General features: G+C 41.0%; 1 protein-coding gene across 1 annotated transcript in view; it reads right to left on the reverse strand.

The window, feature by feature from the left end:
* Nucleotides 1–2160: 2160 nt before the first annotated feature.
* LIN28B (lin-28 homolog B) overlaps nt 2161–20304 on the reverse strand; it is an 84507-nt gene continuing 66363 nt past the window's right edge. The window contains 1 exon segment of the mRNA XM_030448060.1: nt 2161–2530. Within this exon segment, the coding sequence (XP_030303920.1) occupies nt 2161–2530 (370 nt within the window).

The raw sequence follows: 20304 nt of genomic DNA on the forward strand, positions 1-20304 counted from the left end.
TGATTTCAAACAGCACCAATAAAAATCTGCATGTTGAAAATATTTCCTCATCTCAGCTCTGAACTTCTTTCATATAAACAGGGAATGACCAGTTTGCAAATCCACAATTGCCTATTTCTATAAGGAACTTTGGTTTAAATTCTCAAAGTGACCTAAGTTTTGCATCTTTGTTGTTTAACCTGGTTTTTAACACCGGCTAGAAGGTTAAGCAATGCCACTTTGATTTGTCTACATAATTTAAATAAGTTTACTATCCTTACGTAAGGCAAGGAAGTTCTTCTCTATAGATATATCACATTCAATATCGTCAAAGGTAAGCTTTGCATTTTCATACTGAGAACTTCAGTATTAACCATCAAGGGTCTCGCAAACACTGGCAAGGAATTCACCCAAAATAGTTTCCTTGAAATTGTGCCCTTCACTGAGGTGTTTGATTAACACCTGGTTACTGAGGCAGCAGCAGCAGCAGTTGAGTCTCATCTGTCAGGAGAAGTGGGAAGGGGAAGGCCACGTAATGAGCCAGCTGCATACCTGTTGTAACTACTGTCTGCAGAAGAGTTACCAGGAACTGGACTTTAGCTGGCTATAGCCTTTCATGCAGACTGTTTCTTTAGTTTGATTATCTGAGCTTAAACCTACCTGACTCTTTCAAGCTTTGACAGCCTGTGTTTATTGCCTATATTAAGGATTATACAGGTTTCTCTAATTAACTTACATCTGCAACGGGATTTGTCACAGTAAGTTATCTTATGTATGACTTGGTAATTCAGAAGTTACAAATGGAAAGAGACTTGAAGTTCTGATAGGCTTCAACTCCATTAACTCTGACCATGGGCTGCAGCCCAGCAAGTCTCACTCTTGAGGCCAGCAATCTTTCTATTCTTTTAACACAGAAGTGTGTGGTCTCAGTGCACTCAGGAACCGAGGCTGGTCAGCAACAGTCTTCAGCTCACAAGAGGCAGCTGATACCCAGGACTTCTGGCAAATTTGCAGGTCCTTTCAGTAAGGCTTGTCTGCAGCAGACACCTGCCCTTTTTGATTGTGCATGTGCTGTATTATCAGCAAGGGAGGCTGGCTGAGCAAGCCCAGGTGTCTATCTACCTTTATTCTTAAGAAACTGCTTATCCCAGGATCTCATTAGCTTTGCATTTTGTTTTCTTTAAAACCAGAACAGATAACAACAAAAATCCCTAGGAATTTATCTCTGTGGCATATCAACTGAAAACTAGTGGGCAGTCCCTTGAAATTGAGGGGTACTACTTTGGACCAAAAGAAGTTGCTGCTGCTGCCACTGCCACCAAGGTCCTCTAAATGTTCACAGAATACAAAGGCTTAAGCAGGATGGTATTCTGATACCACTCAAAAGGGGCTGTTCAGTAACAACTTATACATTCTCTCCCTACACAACAGTCATCTAAATTACAGTTACAACCATATCAATTTAACAAAATGTTTTGAGAAACCAGCACAGAAACTATACATTCATTGTCTTTTCTGGAGTTTAAACTCCCCACCAACAAAGGCTGGTGGTAATACAGAGAGCTGTATTGAGCCATGACACTGACCTGCATGGGCACAGGGAGGGGAGAGGTTTTGAAACTTTGTGGAGATGACAAAGAAAATAACTCAAATTGATGGCATCGGGGATGTCTTAGTATCTTTAGTACCATATGGCAGCTTAAAAATATTAAAGTATCCTTTGGTTCACAAGAGAAGCAACAGTCTCGATCTCAGTTCTGTGTATGGTTTTTCAGGTTTGGTTTGGTTTTCTTGTTTGTTGTTTTGAATATGTATGGAAATAAGTTCCAGGAATGAGTTCAGGATCATTTGTGATACTGTGCCTATTGCTTCACAGTAATGTCTTGTGGGAGCTGGAGAGTGGTCTGATGGAAAAATATATATTTGTAGATATGTACACATACACACACGCGCGTGCACTCAAACACACACATACAGAAGGTAAAACGTAATGCACCCTGCTCAAATGTATTTTACTTGGAGTGATTTGTCTATCAAAGAAAAAAAAAAAACATAATTCACAGTTCCTCAACAGTAGTTAAAATTCCAAGTCAGCTACTGATAATGAAATAATTTCCCCTGTACTTGAATGAGGTAGACATCCCAAGAGGATAAAGAAAACAGAAAGTTATGACAAATACTTTAAGTTTTTTTCCTTTTCTGAACAGAAGGCCCCTTTCTGCTTGGCTCTTCGGGTGATGCAGACAACTTACTTGACGAAGCTTCCTGTGGTGACCTGCCTGAGCGCTCCGAGATCTCCGACCTGCCCTCCTGAGAGTACGATGGAGACGAGTAGCCGTGCGTTCCTCCCCCTTCTCTTGAGAAAGCAGAGGTGGAAGGTTGAGGTTCAGCTTCATGTCTTCCCTGAGAACTAGTGGGCTGCTGAGAGACAGTTTTATGGGGGCAGTTCGCCACCATGTGCGTGATGCTCTGACAGTAATGGCACTTCTTTGGCTGTGGAGGTAGACTACATTCTTTAGCGTGGTGGTCGAGGCCACCACAGTTGTAGCATCTAGAACCAAAGACAAACCAATAGTTACAAAATGCAAAAAACAATAGTTACAAAATGCAGTTGTAGCATCTAAAACCAAAGACAAACCAATAGTTACAAAATACAGCTTCGAATGGTAAGATCTGCTCTGCCAGGTAAGCTCAGAGTGTGTGTGCACAAGGCCTACCGGTGAAACAGCACCAACATCCCACTGATGAAGTACATCTCGGTTTTGCTTTTTAAGTCACTTGGAAGGTGCCATTTGCCAAAAAAAAAACCAACCACTCGTGCTTCGGACCGGGAACCTTTCACCAGGGATCCCGGCCTGCCACCTCGGCTCTCCCCACGGGGCCGTGTCCCGGGGCGAGGCGGCCGCCGCCTCCCGGGCAGGGCCGCGGCCCCCGGCTCCACTAGAGGGCACCAGATATTCAAACATCCCACAGCCTCCAGCATCGCTGTTTACCCAGCTATTTATAACAGCTAAAGGTCTGCGAGTACCACCAGTGTGGTTCTACGCCGGCCAGAATGGACACCTCTAAGAGGGGCGAGGAGAGCGGAGGAGGCAGTCCCCAGCGCCCGCCTCCTCACCCTGAGGCGGCCTCACCCTGCCGGCGCCCGCCGCTAGTTCGGGGCCATAAAGAACCTTGCAGAGAGGAGATGCTCTGCCTCACACACCGAACGTGTCCTCCTCAGGAGCAAAGCTGTCTTCAGCCAGGGAAACCCCACCGAGGAGGTGCCCGGTCGCTAGCTGGGCTCTCCCCCCAGGGCCCGGCACCATCTCTTCTCTTTTCTGGCTCAGCCAAGGGACGGCGAGCAGGGGCGCGGGAGGAACTTCCACGGTGCTTATATTGCAGGGGACTCATAATGGCATTTATGGTTTCGATTCAGAAGAAAATAAACAAAGCCCTGGCAAGAGTCATAAAACAGGGTTTGTTTGTTTTCTCTGGTAATTCTCAAACGGAGCGCAAGTGATGGTGACTTGGAGTGCCATCTTCACCAGGAGAGCCTGTGGGCACAGCATCCTCAATACCGGCTAAAATTCACTAAATGCTCCTCTATTACCCCTGTTAGCTACGGGAGTCCTGTAAAAGAAATCTTCAGCAATTCTTTACTACATACTCTCACTTTGTACCACACACCAGGACTGCCAGTCCCTGGATTACATTATTTTAACACAAGATATGAAGAAATAATTACACACCTTAGGCATAGTGACCCTATGCTATGCTAGTTATGTTCACGGAACACTCATTTTTGCTATTTTTCTGTGGTTTCTGTTTCTTTGTTGTATTAAACGTCCACTGAATGCACAGACATTTATTATAATATAACATGTTACTGGAGAGAACTAGAACAAGTTTGTTTTTTGTTTTTTAATATTCCCTTAACTATCAGCTATTTAAAAAAATCTTATTACACAAATACTTAGGTCTGGTGGGGTCAACTGAAGGATTACAGAGGACTGTAACTATAACTATGTACAAAATAGTGCAACATGTTCTGGCTCCAGCCCACATCAAAATACTTTAAATTTGCAGATTCCTGGGAAGTAACAAGGCACTGTTTCAGCTAATATTAGTGGTCGCTACTAATCTATACAAACCCAAGAAATTTTGTCTATGCAAAACTGTACATACAGCTGGAGTCTCAGCTACAGAATTTACCTTCCAAAGAAATGCTACTGATAAAACCTGTGTGATTTAAAAAAACCTGTAAAATGGCTGTTAACATTTGCAAATGCATTCCAAGAAACAATCCATCAACACCTCCCTCTTCTTCACTACTAGCAAGGTCATAGCCATATCTTCATTTTAACAGACAAACAATAAAAAACCAAAACCAGCATAAGCTGCCCATGGCACACTGTCATGTCACAATTTAGAGAAGTTAAATGATGAACAAAACATTACTCTTTCAGGAAAAGTTTTAATAAAAACTGTCATATATTACCAAAAAATCAGTAAGAAACCAAAGCCTTTATAGCAAAAGGTATACCACTTCTATGACAACTACTGTAACATTAATTTAGGTGAACTGGCTCCATTTTTACATCACCACACATTGAAGTTTTATGTGATTTTTCAGTGGAATGTGGCTACTATGCTTACACCAGCCTGTCTGTATATACTTCAGAATAACCTCTAAAAAGACACAGATTATAAAGCTTTCTTTGAATCAAGAAGAAAATAGTAAGTACAAACACTGTTGTAATTTTAGTATTGATTTTCCTAGCAAGGACATCCTAAATATGTTGTAAAATAGAAACATCCTGATCTAAGATCAAGCTTTACCCCGATAAATAAATAAATAAATAGAAATTTATTAAACAATATCCATCTGACTACTTTTTTCCAAATCATTGCAGATATATTCCAATTAATGATGCCCTGCTCAACAGTTGCATTCAGCCTTCTTAACTGGCATCCAGTTATGTTTCCCTGACAAGCTTTCTAAACACTTTCTGGATAAAATGGTAAGGAGGTAAAACTTGCCATTAGAGAAACAAAAGAACAGCAACACAAAAACCCTTAAGTATTTTATTTTGACCCCCTTCGATAAATACATCTAATCATTGACAAATACGGTATTTATTATAATTTAGGTTATATTAAAGAATGATGTTTATTATGTTCTTCAATGGTTTCTAGCAGTGTACTTTTCCTGGGCTAGTGTAAAACGGTATAAGATGGGAATGTGCAAACACTCCAGAAATCATGCAATTTACCTTCATTAAGAATAGAGACTTTTATAGCTGCTGTATTTGCTGCAACAGTGGCAATGCATTTGCACTTGCTTCTTTCCCTTCATACCACACGTATTTAGAATGGTTAAAAAGTAAAAAGTTTGAAAATGAACAGGTTAAAGGGCCTTAGTATCAGGGTAGGTGGATAGCGACAGACAAATCAACTTAATCAGTCACCATGGTATGCGCAGGGTTATCCAACTTAGCAAACTATTTCACCTCACCAATTGACCAAGAAGCTGCAGTCAGGGCCCCTGCTTCCACTCAACGAGGCCTCCATCACCTTCCACATATGTATTTATCAGTACATCCTACTTGCAAAAGATTGTAATTCCCTGCATTAGTTCAAATCATCAGTAAAATGTCATCACAAAAGAAAACTCTGTAAGAGCAGTTGTGACTAAAATATGATTGGCTTTTCAGGAATGTTTTTTGTTAGCAACTCAAGCATCTGGCTAAAGTGTCACATTAGAATATATATGTGCCAGCCGGGGTCTGCACGGACTTAAACAGGAGGGTGGTATTTCTTCAGTTCTTTTAACTATTTATTCATTCCTTGTCAATCACTCTTACCAAGAGAACAGATCACACCCTGCTCTGAAATGCTCTCCCTCTCAAAGGATTTACACCAAAATGGAAATGGTCAGCCACCTCTGAGCTTACAATTGATACCACATGGCATCACCCATGTGCATTAAGGTGTGGTATTAACCCTTTTGTCCAGAACCCTTCCACTCTTTGCTGCTCTCTTCTGTATACACTAATGTTACTGAAACCTGATAGCATATAATACCTGCACGCAAACTTATACATCCACACCTCTATGTACTTAAAAATATAAAGACCAATTTACAAGCCAACTCCTGCTAAGTAAATTAGAAAATTCTCATTTGAGTATGCTCTCAGGAACTCTAGATTAATTGTATTATTCTATAACAAGTATTAATCCATAACAAGTATTTCATTCTTCAGAAGCACCATGGCAATATTGTATGTCAGCTTAAATACAACAAAAAAGTTTATATGTAAATTTTATCATGAGATGAATAAAGCATGGGAAGTATTTAAAAATGTGATTATAGTAGAAGTAACCCTTACAAAAAAGCAACAGCAAGAAGGATTCTTAAAATAGGGCTGTCTTTCTCACAGTAGCTCCTATGATTTACTAGGAGATTCAGACTCAGAAAATAATGCAATAGAGTAAGTGAGGAGATGGCAGTTATCCTAACCAGGAATCCTTTCTTCACTACAGCACAGACAGGAACATGTGATCTCAGGGTGATTTTTTGATATAAAAAGATAAACATTCAAATAAAGGAACACCTCTTGAGAACTTGTCTAGCATAGTGTTTCAATATTCTCAAGACATGAATACCTAATAATGAAGAAAGAAAAGAGCATATAGTAAAGTTATAAAGCCTCCTAATTTTTTTTCCACTAAGTTTTTTTGTGATTGCACAGAACTGTACATATTAAAGGAAGAATGAATAACCAACAAGCATACAGACTCCAACATAAACTATGCTGTATTAATTGCAATAAAAGGATGACTGAAATTCATTAGAAGTACTCAATATCACAACCAGATGCAGTTTTCAGCTCTAGTTTTCAGCTTTTTTCCTTGTCCTGGCAGTCAGCTCCTACCTAGGAAGAACACATTAACACTATCCCTCTTAAAATGACAATGCTTATGCCTTGCATAAGTATTCACCACTAATTCACATTCACCACAAATAACAGCTCAGCCGAGCTAAGCAGTAAGGAGAGCAAACACAACTGCTTGCTTCTTCGTTCTACTTTACAGTATGACTTAGATAATAATCCAATATATACGACAAGTAGAGAATAATTGGTGTGGCTCCACACGATTATCTGCTGAGAGAAAAAAAGTTGTCACTCGGATGACTCACTTTTTCTTGGAGGGAGGAGACGGAGGGGTTAACATGTAACAGGGATAGCAAAGGGAAGAAAGGGGGTGTAGAGCCAGAGGAAGACTAAAATAACTCACCAGGATATTCCCTGCACCAACTCCTCTTTTGTTTTTCCTTTTTGAATGGAATTAAGACAACCAAGACCTGCATCTTGGCAAACAATGTTCCATCTAGCAATGTTAATGATTTGGAAAATGGCATGGTATATGCCTCTGCAAATATGATGTTTTTACAATCAACTGAATGACAATTAAACAGATAAAGCAAACGTTTAGAATACTAGATAAGCATGCTATCTTTTTTTTTTAGTAATTACTTTCATAACATATCTAAAGAAAGGCCAGTTCTTACAGACAGAACATGTATCAGATCACCTGAAATACCCTCTTTTGCTGTAAAGGGTGGTTCAACTATCCACAACCCAACAGAAATATAAATTTTAGACAAAACTAAGATGGTTTACTCTTTAAAGGCTTCAGTGGTTTGTCTTGAGAATCAAGCTGTGGGGCAGTGCAAGGGGACACTTCTTGCTAGTGGGTATTACCACAAAAGCTTGGGGAGGGCTGTGCTTGCTCAGGCACCATCTGGTGCAACTGAGAAACACTTCCAAGACCTCCACAGGTCTGAAAGAGGCTTCTAGACTCTCGACAATCTGTTAATTTCATATTGACAAATACAAGTTACTTTAATTGATTATTGAAATATTCCAGTAACTAAATCCTGGATATAAGATCTGTCACAGCAGCACTCCAGACTGACAGGCTCACAGCTGATTGCTGCTAAATGGGCATCTCCCATATTTTACTGTAGTATGAAGAGGACTAATCACTTTTACTTAAAACAGTTAAAATATTAAAAATCTTTGTTGTTGAGAAACGTTCACTTAAAAGTGAAAAGTTTTAGTAGTCTTTTAAACTGTCATTACCCTTCTGCCTTTACACAGATGGCACATGCAGACATCCTTTCAGAGCAAGAAATGCTGCAACTAAGTGTGAGGCTGCAGATGCTGCAACTTAAAAACAGACAGCAAGTCCCCCGGAAAATGAAAATGTTTGGTCTGCTGCCAGGGCAACAAGCTGCAGGAGGCAGGAGAGTAGAAGCAAGAGGAGCAGAAGCAGCAGCAGCATCGCCCGGCAGGGTGAAGCAGGAGGCGATGGGGACCCCGGCCGCACCCTGAGCAGCAGCAGCAGCACCTGCCCCCAGCTCCTAAGGCATTCCACTCCTCCCTCCACCCCGGGGGACTCCATTGCTGGCACTGTTTCGGGATATTTCTCCCTCCTCCCGGAACCTTTTAAGCGGCATTGAATCCCAGGTGAAATAAAGCTGACCCGTGTTTTGTACAAACATCACGGGGCGCAGGACGGAGCCTCCCCGCGCTCCCTTCCCTCGCTGCCGAGCCGGGACCCGCAGCTGCCCCGCTCCCCGCACCCAGGGGGATTAACGCGCAGAAACGCGCCCCAGGTTTCTGTTTTTTAAGGATGCAAACGAAGTGCTGGTGAGTCAGAGACATACAGATGCTTGCACTGAACCTACACGCTCTGCCTGCAAGCCCCGAGAGGGAAATGGTTGCGATGCTTCTGCTCACACGCATAGTGCTGGGGTTCATGCCATTTGTTTATTAACTTTTAATTGTTAAGCTGTAGCAGAATGCAAGAGAGAATACAGGCAACTGAAAACACCACAACAAGGTGTTGGTATTCAAAATACTGAAACACACACACACACACACATATATATATATATATAAAGGTAAATCATCTTGTTCAATAAACTAGAGAATGGAGCAATTAGCACCTTCATCGGAGCATTTATGTTGTGTTCCAGCAAGCAGGGTCACACTAAGGCAGAGAACTTCACTAGCATCCTCATTATCAATCCATGAAAAAAAAAAAAAAGTTTAATTTTAAAACTATATGTTTTAGCAGAGTATGCTGGAAAACTGTGCCTGACCAATACAGAAAGCAGTCCATCGGGTCTACATCTAGGTTTGTGCAGAAGAACAAATACTTCAGTATTTACTACACTGAACCCCTCATTCATTCAAAACACTGTGCTGAAGCACAGTGTAAAATTAATTGCAGGATGTTGTTCTTCAGTAAAAAATGAAGTTTGAAAATCTCCTGTGCTTTACTAGCTTCTTGAGATTAACAGAAATATAATAATAACAATAAAAAAATAACCTCTCCTAAGAAAATAAAATTGTTCATCTATTTCTCCTACAAATCCTACAACACATGACATACCAAAGATCGGATATTTTCAATTTCCTGAGAAAAACAAGGTCCCTCCATTTTTTACGCTCACCTTCTTCCATCTTACAGATATCTCCTGTAAGCTGACACAAACCCAGTGTCTGCAAGGCTTCCAAGAACACTGGGTTGAATATTGATGATGTTTACTCTTGTTACAAATAAATAAATAAAAATGCTCCGGGGTAAACTCATCAGATCGACCAGTTTTCTGTGGTTAGTTCTGAATCAATCTATTTTCCCCGGTGTATTGCAGAAATCCTATCAATAGGTTACGGTCTTTTGTTGCTTGGGTTTCCCCTCCCCCTCACCCCCCAACAAAGAAGCTAACAAACAACATGGGGCATTTGCCTGATAAATCAGGCCTTTGAGGATACAATATAGCTTAAGATCGTGAGGAAATTAATTAGTGTGAAATCTGATCATTTTACTAGAAGGTGGGGGTTTTTTAAATTTTTTTTTTTTGAGAACCAAGAACAAAAATGAAACAAAAAGGTGGTTCCAAATGCACAAAATACAGTATTTTTCTCCACAAAAATGGAACGGACTACACAGGCAGCAGCTCCTAAAACTAACCTCAACAATATTTTTTTCCATTCTTCCTTCCATTCCATGAAACCTTATCTCTGTTATCCACTCAGCCCTCTTTACAGGCATGAAGGAAAATTATTTTTCACATAATCACACAAAAAACCTCATGAAATGCATCCTCAAGAGAGGAATGCTTTGGATGGACTTTCAATTGTAACAACAAAAGGGTTTTCTTTATACTGAGAGTTAAGAACTCCTGAAACAACAATATACAAGGCAAGATCTTTTTTCTAAATAACATGAAAGGTTTTGCTCCAATGGTATCCACACATCGTGGAAAGAATGTCTATATTTTAATATAGACAGATAAACTGTCACTGATTTTGTATGTTATTTTTTAAACAATTCTATATCATAGATTTAAAATTATATCAAATTATTTCAAATAAGCCTGCAAGTGTTAATCTTTTGCATCATGAAAACACACAGAGAAGTGCCCTCAACCACAAATTTCCTTTGTAAAAGCCTTAATTTCAGCGAGAATGATAATTTAAAACAAGATTTTTAATTACACCGGTTCTGTATGCAGTGCTTCTAAAAACACTAAGAATTTTCCATACTTCATGGTGGTGGAAAGGCTGACACAAAGATTTGCTCTGGGTATCTTTACAGTGTAAACCAAACATTTTTAGCCTATTACCAAGGTTAGGTGGGGGTGCAGTGCTGGGCAGGCATGGGGCTGGCCAAAGTGCACCTTGTCTGGCTGGGTTTGAAACCACTCCTTGGTGTCCCCATTTACAGAAGCACAGCTCAGTAACACCAGAAGCCTTCACAGATGTGGCTTGAGCCTCCTGGCCATGAGGATAAGGATCAACTCTTTCTGAGTCAGTGAGGTGCTGTTCAGGAGCTAAGAGGCGTGCCTCACCTTACCTGCCTCCCAACAGAGCTGGGTTCCAGGGTTTCTGCACCCACTGAGCAGCTAATCCCCAGATGAGATAAAAGGGTGGTAGGTAACTGGGAATTAGTTCTAAAAAGCCACCATTTTCCTTTTGTTCCCTATTTATCACTAACATTAGGAGCAAATACAAGTAACACCAACTCACCACAACAGCAGGAAACACCAAATGGCATCTCGGCACTAGTAGTAGAGGAAGAGGAGGAGGAGGGCTGCTCTGAAAGTTCATAACTTATTCTTTTTCCCCAAATATCACTTTAGAGTCATATGACGTTAGGTACCCCTTATAAACCAGTGCCATTCACAGTGTCAGAAGTACAGGAGTACAGACTGACTTAAATCTTGACTTAATATGTATTCACCTATTACATTCCCTAAATTAGATGACTTGCATGAATGAATATAGGCCTCACAAGTGTTAAGGATTGACCACCAGCTTGCATCTTCATTTGACTCTTCAGAAGTAAAGGGACAGTTGCTGTCTGACACACTCATTTTGAGGTAGCCATGCCAGCTCTCCCTACAGGGGTTCCTTCCAGAGCTCATGGAACCAACAGAGTAACTCATGTCAGAGGAAATACACACAGGGCTTCCTTTGTCAACTGTGTAACAAAAGGACTTCAAACATGTCATTGGTTTTCCTTGAAATAACAGCTATAAATTTATATGTTCAATGCCTGCAAGAAGAATTAATCCATTCAGATGCTCTATAGCCTCATTTAACCAGTAAGGAAAATCTGTATCACTGTGATGCAATGACCGAGAAAAAAACCCAGTCAGTGCCTAATTCACTTTTCCAAACTTTCTGCTTAATTTGCTAAAATGGAGTAGCCCCATATAGTGACATTAATACTACATGTCTGTGTTCAGCATTTCCCCTAACATATTTTTAGACTTTTAACATCTAAAAGAAAACAATTTCAAAACTTTCCATGTCAAAATACAGAAGCGACAGTAAAGCATGAAAAAGAGGATTTCAGCTGCAACATGATTAAGTCTCATATATTAAAGCTTTTAATTCCCACCTGAGGCAAGTACTTCTGTAGACCCACACTGCATGATCCCCAGGAATTAAAGTGAAATAATGCCATTTTCTACTACTCCACCCTATCTCACCACCAGATTTATCTTTGTTAATTCTTCTAATTGTGTACATAAAATAAGAAGCACAGTCGTGCATATAAAGCCAAGATTTTTGTTTCAAAATTTGGTGTTTCCTTTTTCTTAATTTGGCCTCAGGATGGCATATCTCATGCACAGGTCTGAGTTTAATACTTCTTTCTCTGAATTTTGGTTATTCTGTGTACATTAAAAAATAATTAAACATAACTAAAGTAATTGTACTGTATGTGGTAAACTAGATTACTTTAGCCCTCTTGTGATTACATAGATTAAACTGTATCACTCCAGTAAATTTTTAACAATTAGGTTTTTAAAACTTTATAAAATTTTACAGAGAATTTTTGCTTCCACAATTTTGTTCCTAGCATTTTAATGATTTAAATTCTGCTCTCAGTCATGTGGGTGTAAATCCCAAACAATTCTGATTCCTTCCTTGAGCTTAATCACCATTAATTTTAGTAATGTAACTGCAGAAGAATTTCCCACTATGTATGAATACTGAAAAGTCAAAATGCAGTAAGTAGCCACAGTTGTTTTCAGAGGTCAGGCTGACATAAACTGAGAGGCAATGTGGGCTGAAGCCCCTCAGTTCCTCCAGTAAATTTTTGTTTACTGGTTGATGTTAACACTTGCAAGTATAATGCAGCATAAGCTGAAAAAACAAAACTGAGGAATGATGGCCAAGCTAGAGGAATGATATGGTTGATTCTTATGCCCATTTATGCTCAGCCTTTCAAGTTAAGAAAGAATGAATGAACTATTTAAAAAGCAAGAATGTTTATAAGCCAAGTATCAGTTTTTCTGGCATGACTGATGAACCCTTCATCAGGAGATTTAGATAAAGCAGGAACCCTAGACTAAAGTAAAATATTTGAAACCAAAGAACAATTCAGATAAGGGCACCCCAGTCATCATCAGTGCAAGAGGACGGCATATTAGAAGTTGGATACTGAGTGCACTGGCCAAAAAAAATTCTACAATGGATAATGCTCACCAAGCACAGCACAACCAGCTATCTGCAGTTTTGATCAGAAATTCATACCCAGGCCACAATTTCAATTATGGTAGCCTTGAATTCACAATTTCGAAAGCAGTCACAAACCAGAAAAATGATTAATGCCAGTATTGTGTCTGTGTCTTAACAATTCATCTACTGATGAATTCACAACCTTTCAGTGATTCCTTGGCACTCACTGTGCAAGGGGGGAAAAGTGTATGTCAAGACTGGAAGCCCACAGAGGCAGAAAGGACAACACATTTTTAATGCAATCCCTCAAGTTCCTAATGATGCATCACATCTCTCTTTGGAGTGGAAGGCAGCACATGCATTTCTGCAGCCACTTATGTGAAATGCTCACAGGCTAGGAAGGTATGGAATTTCTGTAGAGGAAATGGTTACAAGTTTTTCTGGTTTGGAGGGCAAATCCCAGCTTCTGGAAAAATAAAGGATTAGTCAGCTAGTGGCCTGTCTGCTCTCCTCTGCTTCCAGATTCTGGGGGTAGATTAGAAGACATGGAAAGGACTGGGACGTACTGCAGTGGCTAGGAACATAGGACAAATCCATAGGACCCCAGAGGATTTCATTAACTCTAACTGAAACTCGGTTACTTCCTGTAGTGATTTTTGGCCATACCAATACAAAGTTATGGGCAAAACTCTTATATTGAGCAGTTAATTATTCCAGTGGCAGATCTTCCACAGGAAAAACTAAAGAGTATCGTTCTCCCACAAGACCTTAAAATACCACAGCTAAACCAGCTGGGGCAGTGCATTTAAATTCACAGCTAAACAGAGAACTGGATCTGTTTTTTTTCCATTCTGGATAAATGCCTATTGCTGGGTGGAGGGAGCAGGGAGCTCACTGGCAAGCAGAGCAAGGGCAAAGGACCCCTGCTCAGCATCAGGCTGGAGCAGGGCCTATACCACCCAGTCAGTGTCCTCCATTTGCATGAACTCTTCCTCACAGCTACTCCTGAGGGATAGTTTACAGGTGCCACAACCCTCAATCTGTGCAATAACAAATTGTATTGGGTGTTAGTGATCTATTACTGCACCACTGTAAAAAACTCCACCAGTCTTAGGAGACACCATACACTTTGTAGCTGAATGCTTCACTCTGTACCACCCAGAGCTTCCCTTGATGCCTGTGCTCTTCAGGCACAGCCTCTCCCCACATCTCGTGGTGCTGCTTCCACTATTTGGCGTAATCCTCCTACAAGTGGTCAGCGACATCTGTTCCCCAGAGAGTGAAGATGAGAAAACCCTGTCTCATACCTACAATCTACTAATCCTTTTTTGAAAGGCTGAAATACAACCATCTGGAGATCATACCAACCTCCTGACAGAAGGAAGATTTACATCCAAACATGGACTTAAGCTGTGTCAGGGGAGGTTTAGGTTGGATATTAGGAAAAAATTCTTTACAGAGAGGGTGATCAGGCATTGGTATGGGCTGCCCAGGGAGATGTTGGATTCTCCATCCCTGGAGGTTTTTAAGAAGAGACTGATATGGCACTCAGTGCCATGGTCTGGTAACCACAGTGGTAGTGGGTTAGGGGTTGGACTTGATCCCTGAGATCCTTTCCAACCTCGATTATTCGGTGATTCTGTCATGCCTTTCACACTGAATGAGGCATGTGGTGAACCCTAAGGACCTTCTGTGTAGGTTACGGTCTGCTCACTGGCTAGGGACATACAGGTTAAGGGGAGGGCTCTGGAGCCAACCTGGTAAATTTGTAGGGCTCTGCTGTATACTAGAGCAATGAGCTGCTGGCTGTCCAGTATAACCCCCAACACAGCACAAGACACAGACAGCAAATTGTCATCTTTGTTATGGCTATTTCACTGCTGTGAAATTACTGGGATGAAAAGTCATACACAAGTTGTGAAAAGTTATTTCACTTATGTCTATAAACATTACAAGGAAAACGAGGGTTATCAAGAGCTTAACTGGTCTTCATACCAATGCAGAAAACTGCTCCACAGGACTTATTCATTCCTTATTGGCAGGAAGCACAAAAATGAGAATCAGGTGCAGAAAACACACGCTTTTTACATGGTGCAAAAGTCTGAACCAGAATGCCTTCAACAAACTACTGTGCTTAGCTTTCATCCCAGTTTCACACAAAGCTTTGCACAGTTGAGTGCCACTGCTGCTTGCTGTCTTGGCAGCATCAGCAACAGCTCCTGGGGTGTCCTTCTGTTTCCACACTCTGTACTGTGATCCAAGCCAGCAATAATATACTCTGCCAGGCAGAACACAGGCAAGTGCCAGGGATCCTGCCTGAGTGCTGCAACCCATTCATAACCATAGGAGTGACCAGGACTCCAGCTCAACTACTTCACATTTCATTCAGACTTCTTTTTTGGTAGTTTGAAAATAAATGGAAGATAATCACCCCGTAAAAAGCCCCCTTTTCGATAAGAATATTTCCAAAGACATACGATCTTCTTTCAAAAGCTCCTGAGCATGATCCATGCCGTGACTGAAACAGCCAATTCTCAACAGCCTAGATTTTCTGTTGTCACCTATTTTTTTCAGTTTCTAGTGTTTGTTGACCTTGCTTCCCATCACACCTGAAGTTTTGAGGCGAAATTATATACCACTGCAGTGGCACAACTGCAGGTGTGATAAACACTGGCAGAAAGTGTGAGGGAATAAATTAAGCAGTAAGATTTCCACCATCCTCGATGCTCTTTCCAGAGCAACTACAGTGTGTAACCACATCCTGTGTCTGAGGTAACCTTGGTCACAGCACATACACAGTCTTAAGACAAATCTGTATGGTTTCATGAATGCATCAGAGTATTTCATTTATCTGATCTGTACCTGATCACTGCGTGTGTGAAGGATGGATGAAAGAATCATGCATGGCAAGACCAGGCACATTATGCAGATGTTGAACTTAAATTTTGTAAACATGGTGGATGTGTTTAAGTATTTCAGTTAGAGACAATGAACTTAAAAATAATTCATCTGACAAAGAAAGTAGCTGAGTTGGCTGCAAAGTGTGCTTTGAGTTAAATACACACAAAATACAGCACACAGAGATGCTTATTTTCCCTCTTGTAAATAAATGTGGGTTTACACCTTTCTTTTACATATTCTCCATAAATCGACTGTCCATATTTCAGCTTAAGTAATCATTTTTACATGACTTCTCCCTCTACTTATTCATAGCATGGTTGGGAATTTCCCACCTTCTACTCATGCACACGGTACTTGAAGCTGGACAGTTCTCCTTTTACCTCCTTCACAGATTCTGCCTTGCTGTGTTATTTTTCCTTCACTTCCACTGCAATGCTTGGTGTAGAAAAGCTGCACCTGTCAGGACTCAGCAAGAAGAGCTCTCCATTTTCTTTCTGAGGCTATTGTGAAAATGGGGCTTGAGTCAAAGGCTGCTGCTCACAGTCAGAAAGCAGTTTGGTAGCTAAAACTTGAGAAGAGATTGCAATGTCAATCATTTGTGACCAATTAGTCATAAGATGACTTCTCAGCTCCATTTGCTTTGTCTGTAATTACCTCAAATGCAGCAGGCAGGAAGCCTTTGAGAGAGACCTGGCGGCTCTGACACGACTGTCAAATGGCATCTTACAACAATCATGGCTGTGATTACAGGACTGCTGCATCCAGTAAGGAACTCAAGTGTCATGTTTAAGGATATTCCTATCTTAGTAAGAGATATGGAAGGGCAGTACACAGGGGCTACAAGGGCAAGTCAGAGAGCTGGACAACAGAGGAGGGAGAGGGATAAACAAGCACAGGGCCAGCCACACCAGCTCCTCCATTAATGGCACGTAACACATGCCATAACCAGTGACACTGTCTCACCTGGTGGCAAAGCCTGGGAGGCACAAAGCAACTGTTGAGGCCAATGCCAACCTTTCAGCACCATGCTTGAGAGGAACTGTGCCCCGTCAGAGCAGTGCTGCACTGCTCACACCAAGGAGAAAGCTCAGTGTGGCAGGATGCTTGCTTGGGGCCTTTCAGCCCAACACTACCAATGTCACTATGGTAACTGTTACTCTACAGCCTCTGCTGCTTTCATGGTATGCAATTTTAATTGTTAAACTTCAGGAGAAGTATGAAGTTCCACTCTGTTATCAAACTACTAATTTATGGCCCAAGGCAGCCAAGATGACTATGTCTCTTGCGGTATGTCATCCAGTGCAACATTTGCTCTGCTCTGTGGAATGCCTTGAATACCTCTGCAGCAGCAATAGAAGTACTCTCTCCTTGGAAATTACCAAAGATCTTTACCACAGAGGCTGAACATGAAAGGTAGAGTAGAAATTAACAGGCTATCATACCTGTTGATATACCACCAGATCTATACAGCTAAGTTTTTTTAAAGGTCATTATCTGCCAAGGTTAACTATGCTATTACCCAAGTATTTCGGTGGCTCTGAAAGCAGAGTAGTTTACAACAGAATACATTTCTGAGCATCAGTATCTCTTTTAGCTTAAAAGTTGATTGGAGTTTTCAGGTTACCTTACCAGTAATGCAGGTGCTAACACTTCCCAGGCCTCAAATAATTTCTGCTGTTAGCTAAATCCAGCCAATAATATTGTAATCCCCTTAAAATATTCTCAGCAAGTAATAGTTAACTGTAATTCTAATTTGACGTAATTTTAAAAAAATGATTTAGCAAAAAAACAAAAACAAAAACAAACAAAAAAAATATCTTCAGTTTCTAGATAGTACTTAAAAATTATCCAAATGCTACTACTCTGTATCTTTCCAAGGACATCAATACCAAGCCTGCTTACCACACATGATAGGAAACCCTTGCCACGTATGTTTAGAGCGGTGCTCCTTCTGGTCTGGCTCCAAAGTTAAAGCATCTGAAGTGTAAATTGTGTGTGACACAGCCAAGGAAACCCACTTTCCTTTAACCTTGTTAATGGTGAGCCAGATGGAACTGCTGAGGCCACCCATTGTTAGGGTTTGCATTTTTGTGTAATGCCATGGTGTAGGTCCACAGGGCCTCATGAATTCCCCTCCTCTGAATATATACTGTGCTGTTAAAGGCACTGAAAGGATCAGCTCTGCTCTAAGAGCAGCTGGCTTTGTATTTGTTAATGGTTGTTAGCAGCAGCAGCAGGTCCATTCTACTCCCCCATTCTCCCTCTGCTCTTCTTAAAATTCTGATCTGTCAGTTTTTGAGTAAAATCAAGCCACAACACATCATAAATTACCTCATGTTCATTTTCCCAAATACTAAAAAAAAAGTCTCGGATTCTACCTCCCTTGCAGCCTCAAACCCTCCCTCAGTCTTAATTGCACAAATAATCATCACTGACTTTTATCAACAGTCAGGTTGTAATTTCTTTCCTACCAAACCCAGGTAACTTGTGACTGCATAATTTCTGTTACTGATCATCACCTTCTGAAAATCTGGTCAAGTTTTCCTTTCTTGATCTCTTTTGTACCTTTAAGGTGAGAATGGGAGCAAGGAGCTTTTACTACAGATAGCTCACAACCGAGTCCTCAGTCTGAGAAATAAGTGGAAGCCTGCAAATTGTTACATGCCAGGACCCACCTGTACAGTGCTTGTGATATAGAATATAACATCTTGCAGCACCTGTGCCATGATACAGCAACACTCAGTGTAACAGAGGGAGTGAAAAACCCACCAGACTCTTGTCTGGCTCTCTCACAGGTCTCCAGCTGTGGTGTGATATTGCAAGGTGTCAGTGGCTGGGGGAGGGGAGCACTCCTCTCCCTGCTTATTCCAGGAATGGTGCATGCTGTTCTGAATGGCATGAGGAAAATGCAAAGCCATCCTTCCTCCAGCTCCTCCTCCCCAGTGGGCCTGCCATCAGCAAAGCAAACTGCACCTCATGAAAAGGAGCCTGCAGGCAGAAATGGCTGAATTGCACCACCGAGCACCAATTATTATGCATTTGCCTCTGCAAGGGGACTTTTCCTGAATACAATGCTGCTAGCAGAACCTGTGAATGGTATTAGAGGGATGCCACAAACAATTAACTCGTTACAGAAACTACACAGAGGCTTTTGCAACACTGGGGCTGATCAGCTTACTAACAGGAATGAGAAACCACAATCAATACTTCAGACCAGATTCCCTGACTAGTTCGAAGTGACTTGCTTTTGTACTATACTGGCAGATTAAGGAAGGAAATCCCACTACCAGATCCTCAGCTCAGTGCCTCATCTGCTGTAGGAGACATACTACTCATTGAAATATATTTATTTTAGTCCTGCTGTTCCCAGCTGGCTTACGAGCCTTTGGGAAGAGGGGCAAAGAGACACTCGAAGCTCAGCAGTGCTGAGTCTGCTCTAGTGTGGAGAAGAGAATCAAGGACCTGATCGATTCTCTTCTTTTCTCTCTCCAAGATCTAGACACTACTGGGAAGAGCAGCTTCTCTCTTCCTACATGCTCCCCAAAAGCAGAAAAAATGCCAACCAAACTACTTCCTGGGGTTTCTATAACCTGATATAAAAGCTCTGGGGCAACCATGGCTGGCTGCCAAAGGGGAAAAAAATCAATGAACCACACCAAAGATGCACTTGCAGGAAAGGCAGGACATAGCAATCTCTACCTTTTCCCCACAGCATGAAGGTAAGTTTAAATCCTGTCCCCCACCCATTTATTTTTTACATAAAAAAGTAGGGTGCAACATAGGAAAGTTATTTTAAACTTGAATATTTCTTTAATATGGTTGTCCTTAAAGGATGCCTAGATAATATGAGGTGGCTTAGTGAGTTAACTGCTCAAGTCATGGTAGTTTTATACTCACTATGTTGTTAAAGACATTTTTTAAATTTCAAATCATAAATCATTGGGGAGCATGGGAAGTTAAAAACAAAGTTAAACACTTGAGCTTATTAACTGTTTTTTACCCAATTCTGGGTTCACATTGTAAGCCCTTGCACACAGTAACTGCTTCCTTTTGAAGGCCAAATTACCTTTAGTACATTTCTGTTATCTAAGAAAATAATCTAGCTAACAAAATACAAATACTAGGCAAAGTACCATAATAAAAGCAAGGCACAATTTACAGTATATAAACTAACATTGCACTTAACCACTTTTTCTGATTTTTCCAGGTCTTCCCTATGAGTAGGCTGCAAGGCCACTTGTATTTTGATACCAGATTGACTCGACTGCCATTGCCTACAGTTTTATGTCCTCCTTTCAAGAGCACTCTTTAGTCCTAAGTCCGTATGCCAAAGCCAAAGCTGTTAATGACCCTGGACTGATGTGACAGTCAATACTTTAGCACCCTAGGATGGAGA

Source organism: Calypte anna, chromosome 3 (assembly GCF_003957555.1).
Source record: "Calypte anna isolate BGI_N300 chromosome 3, bCalAnn1_v1.p, whole genome shotgun sequence".
NCBI lineage: Eukaryota > Metazoa > Chordata > Aves > Apodiformes > Trochilidae > Calypte > Calypte anna.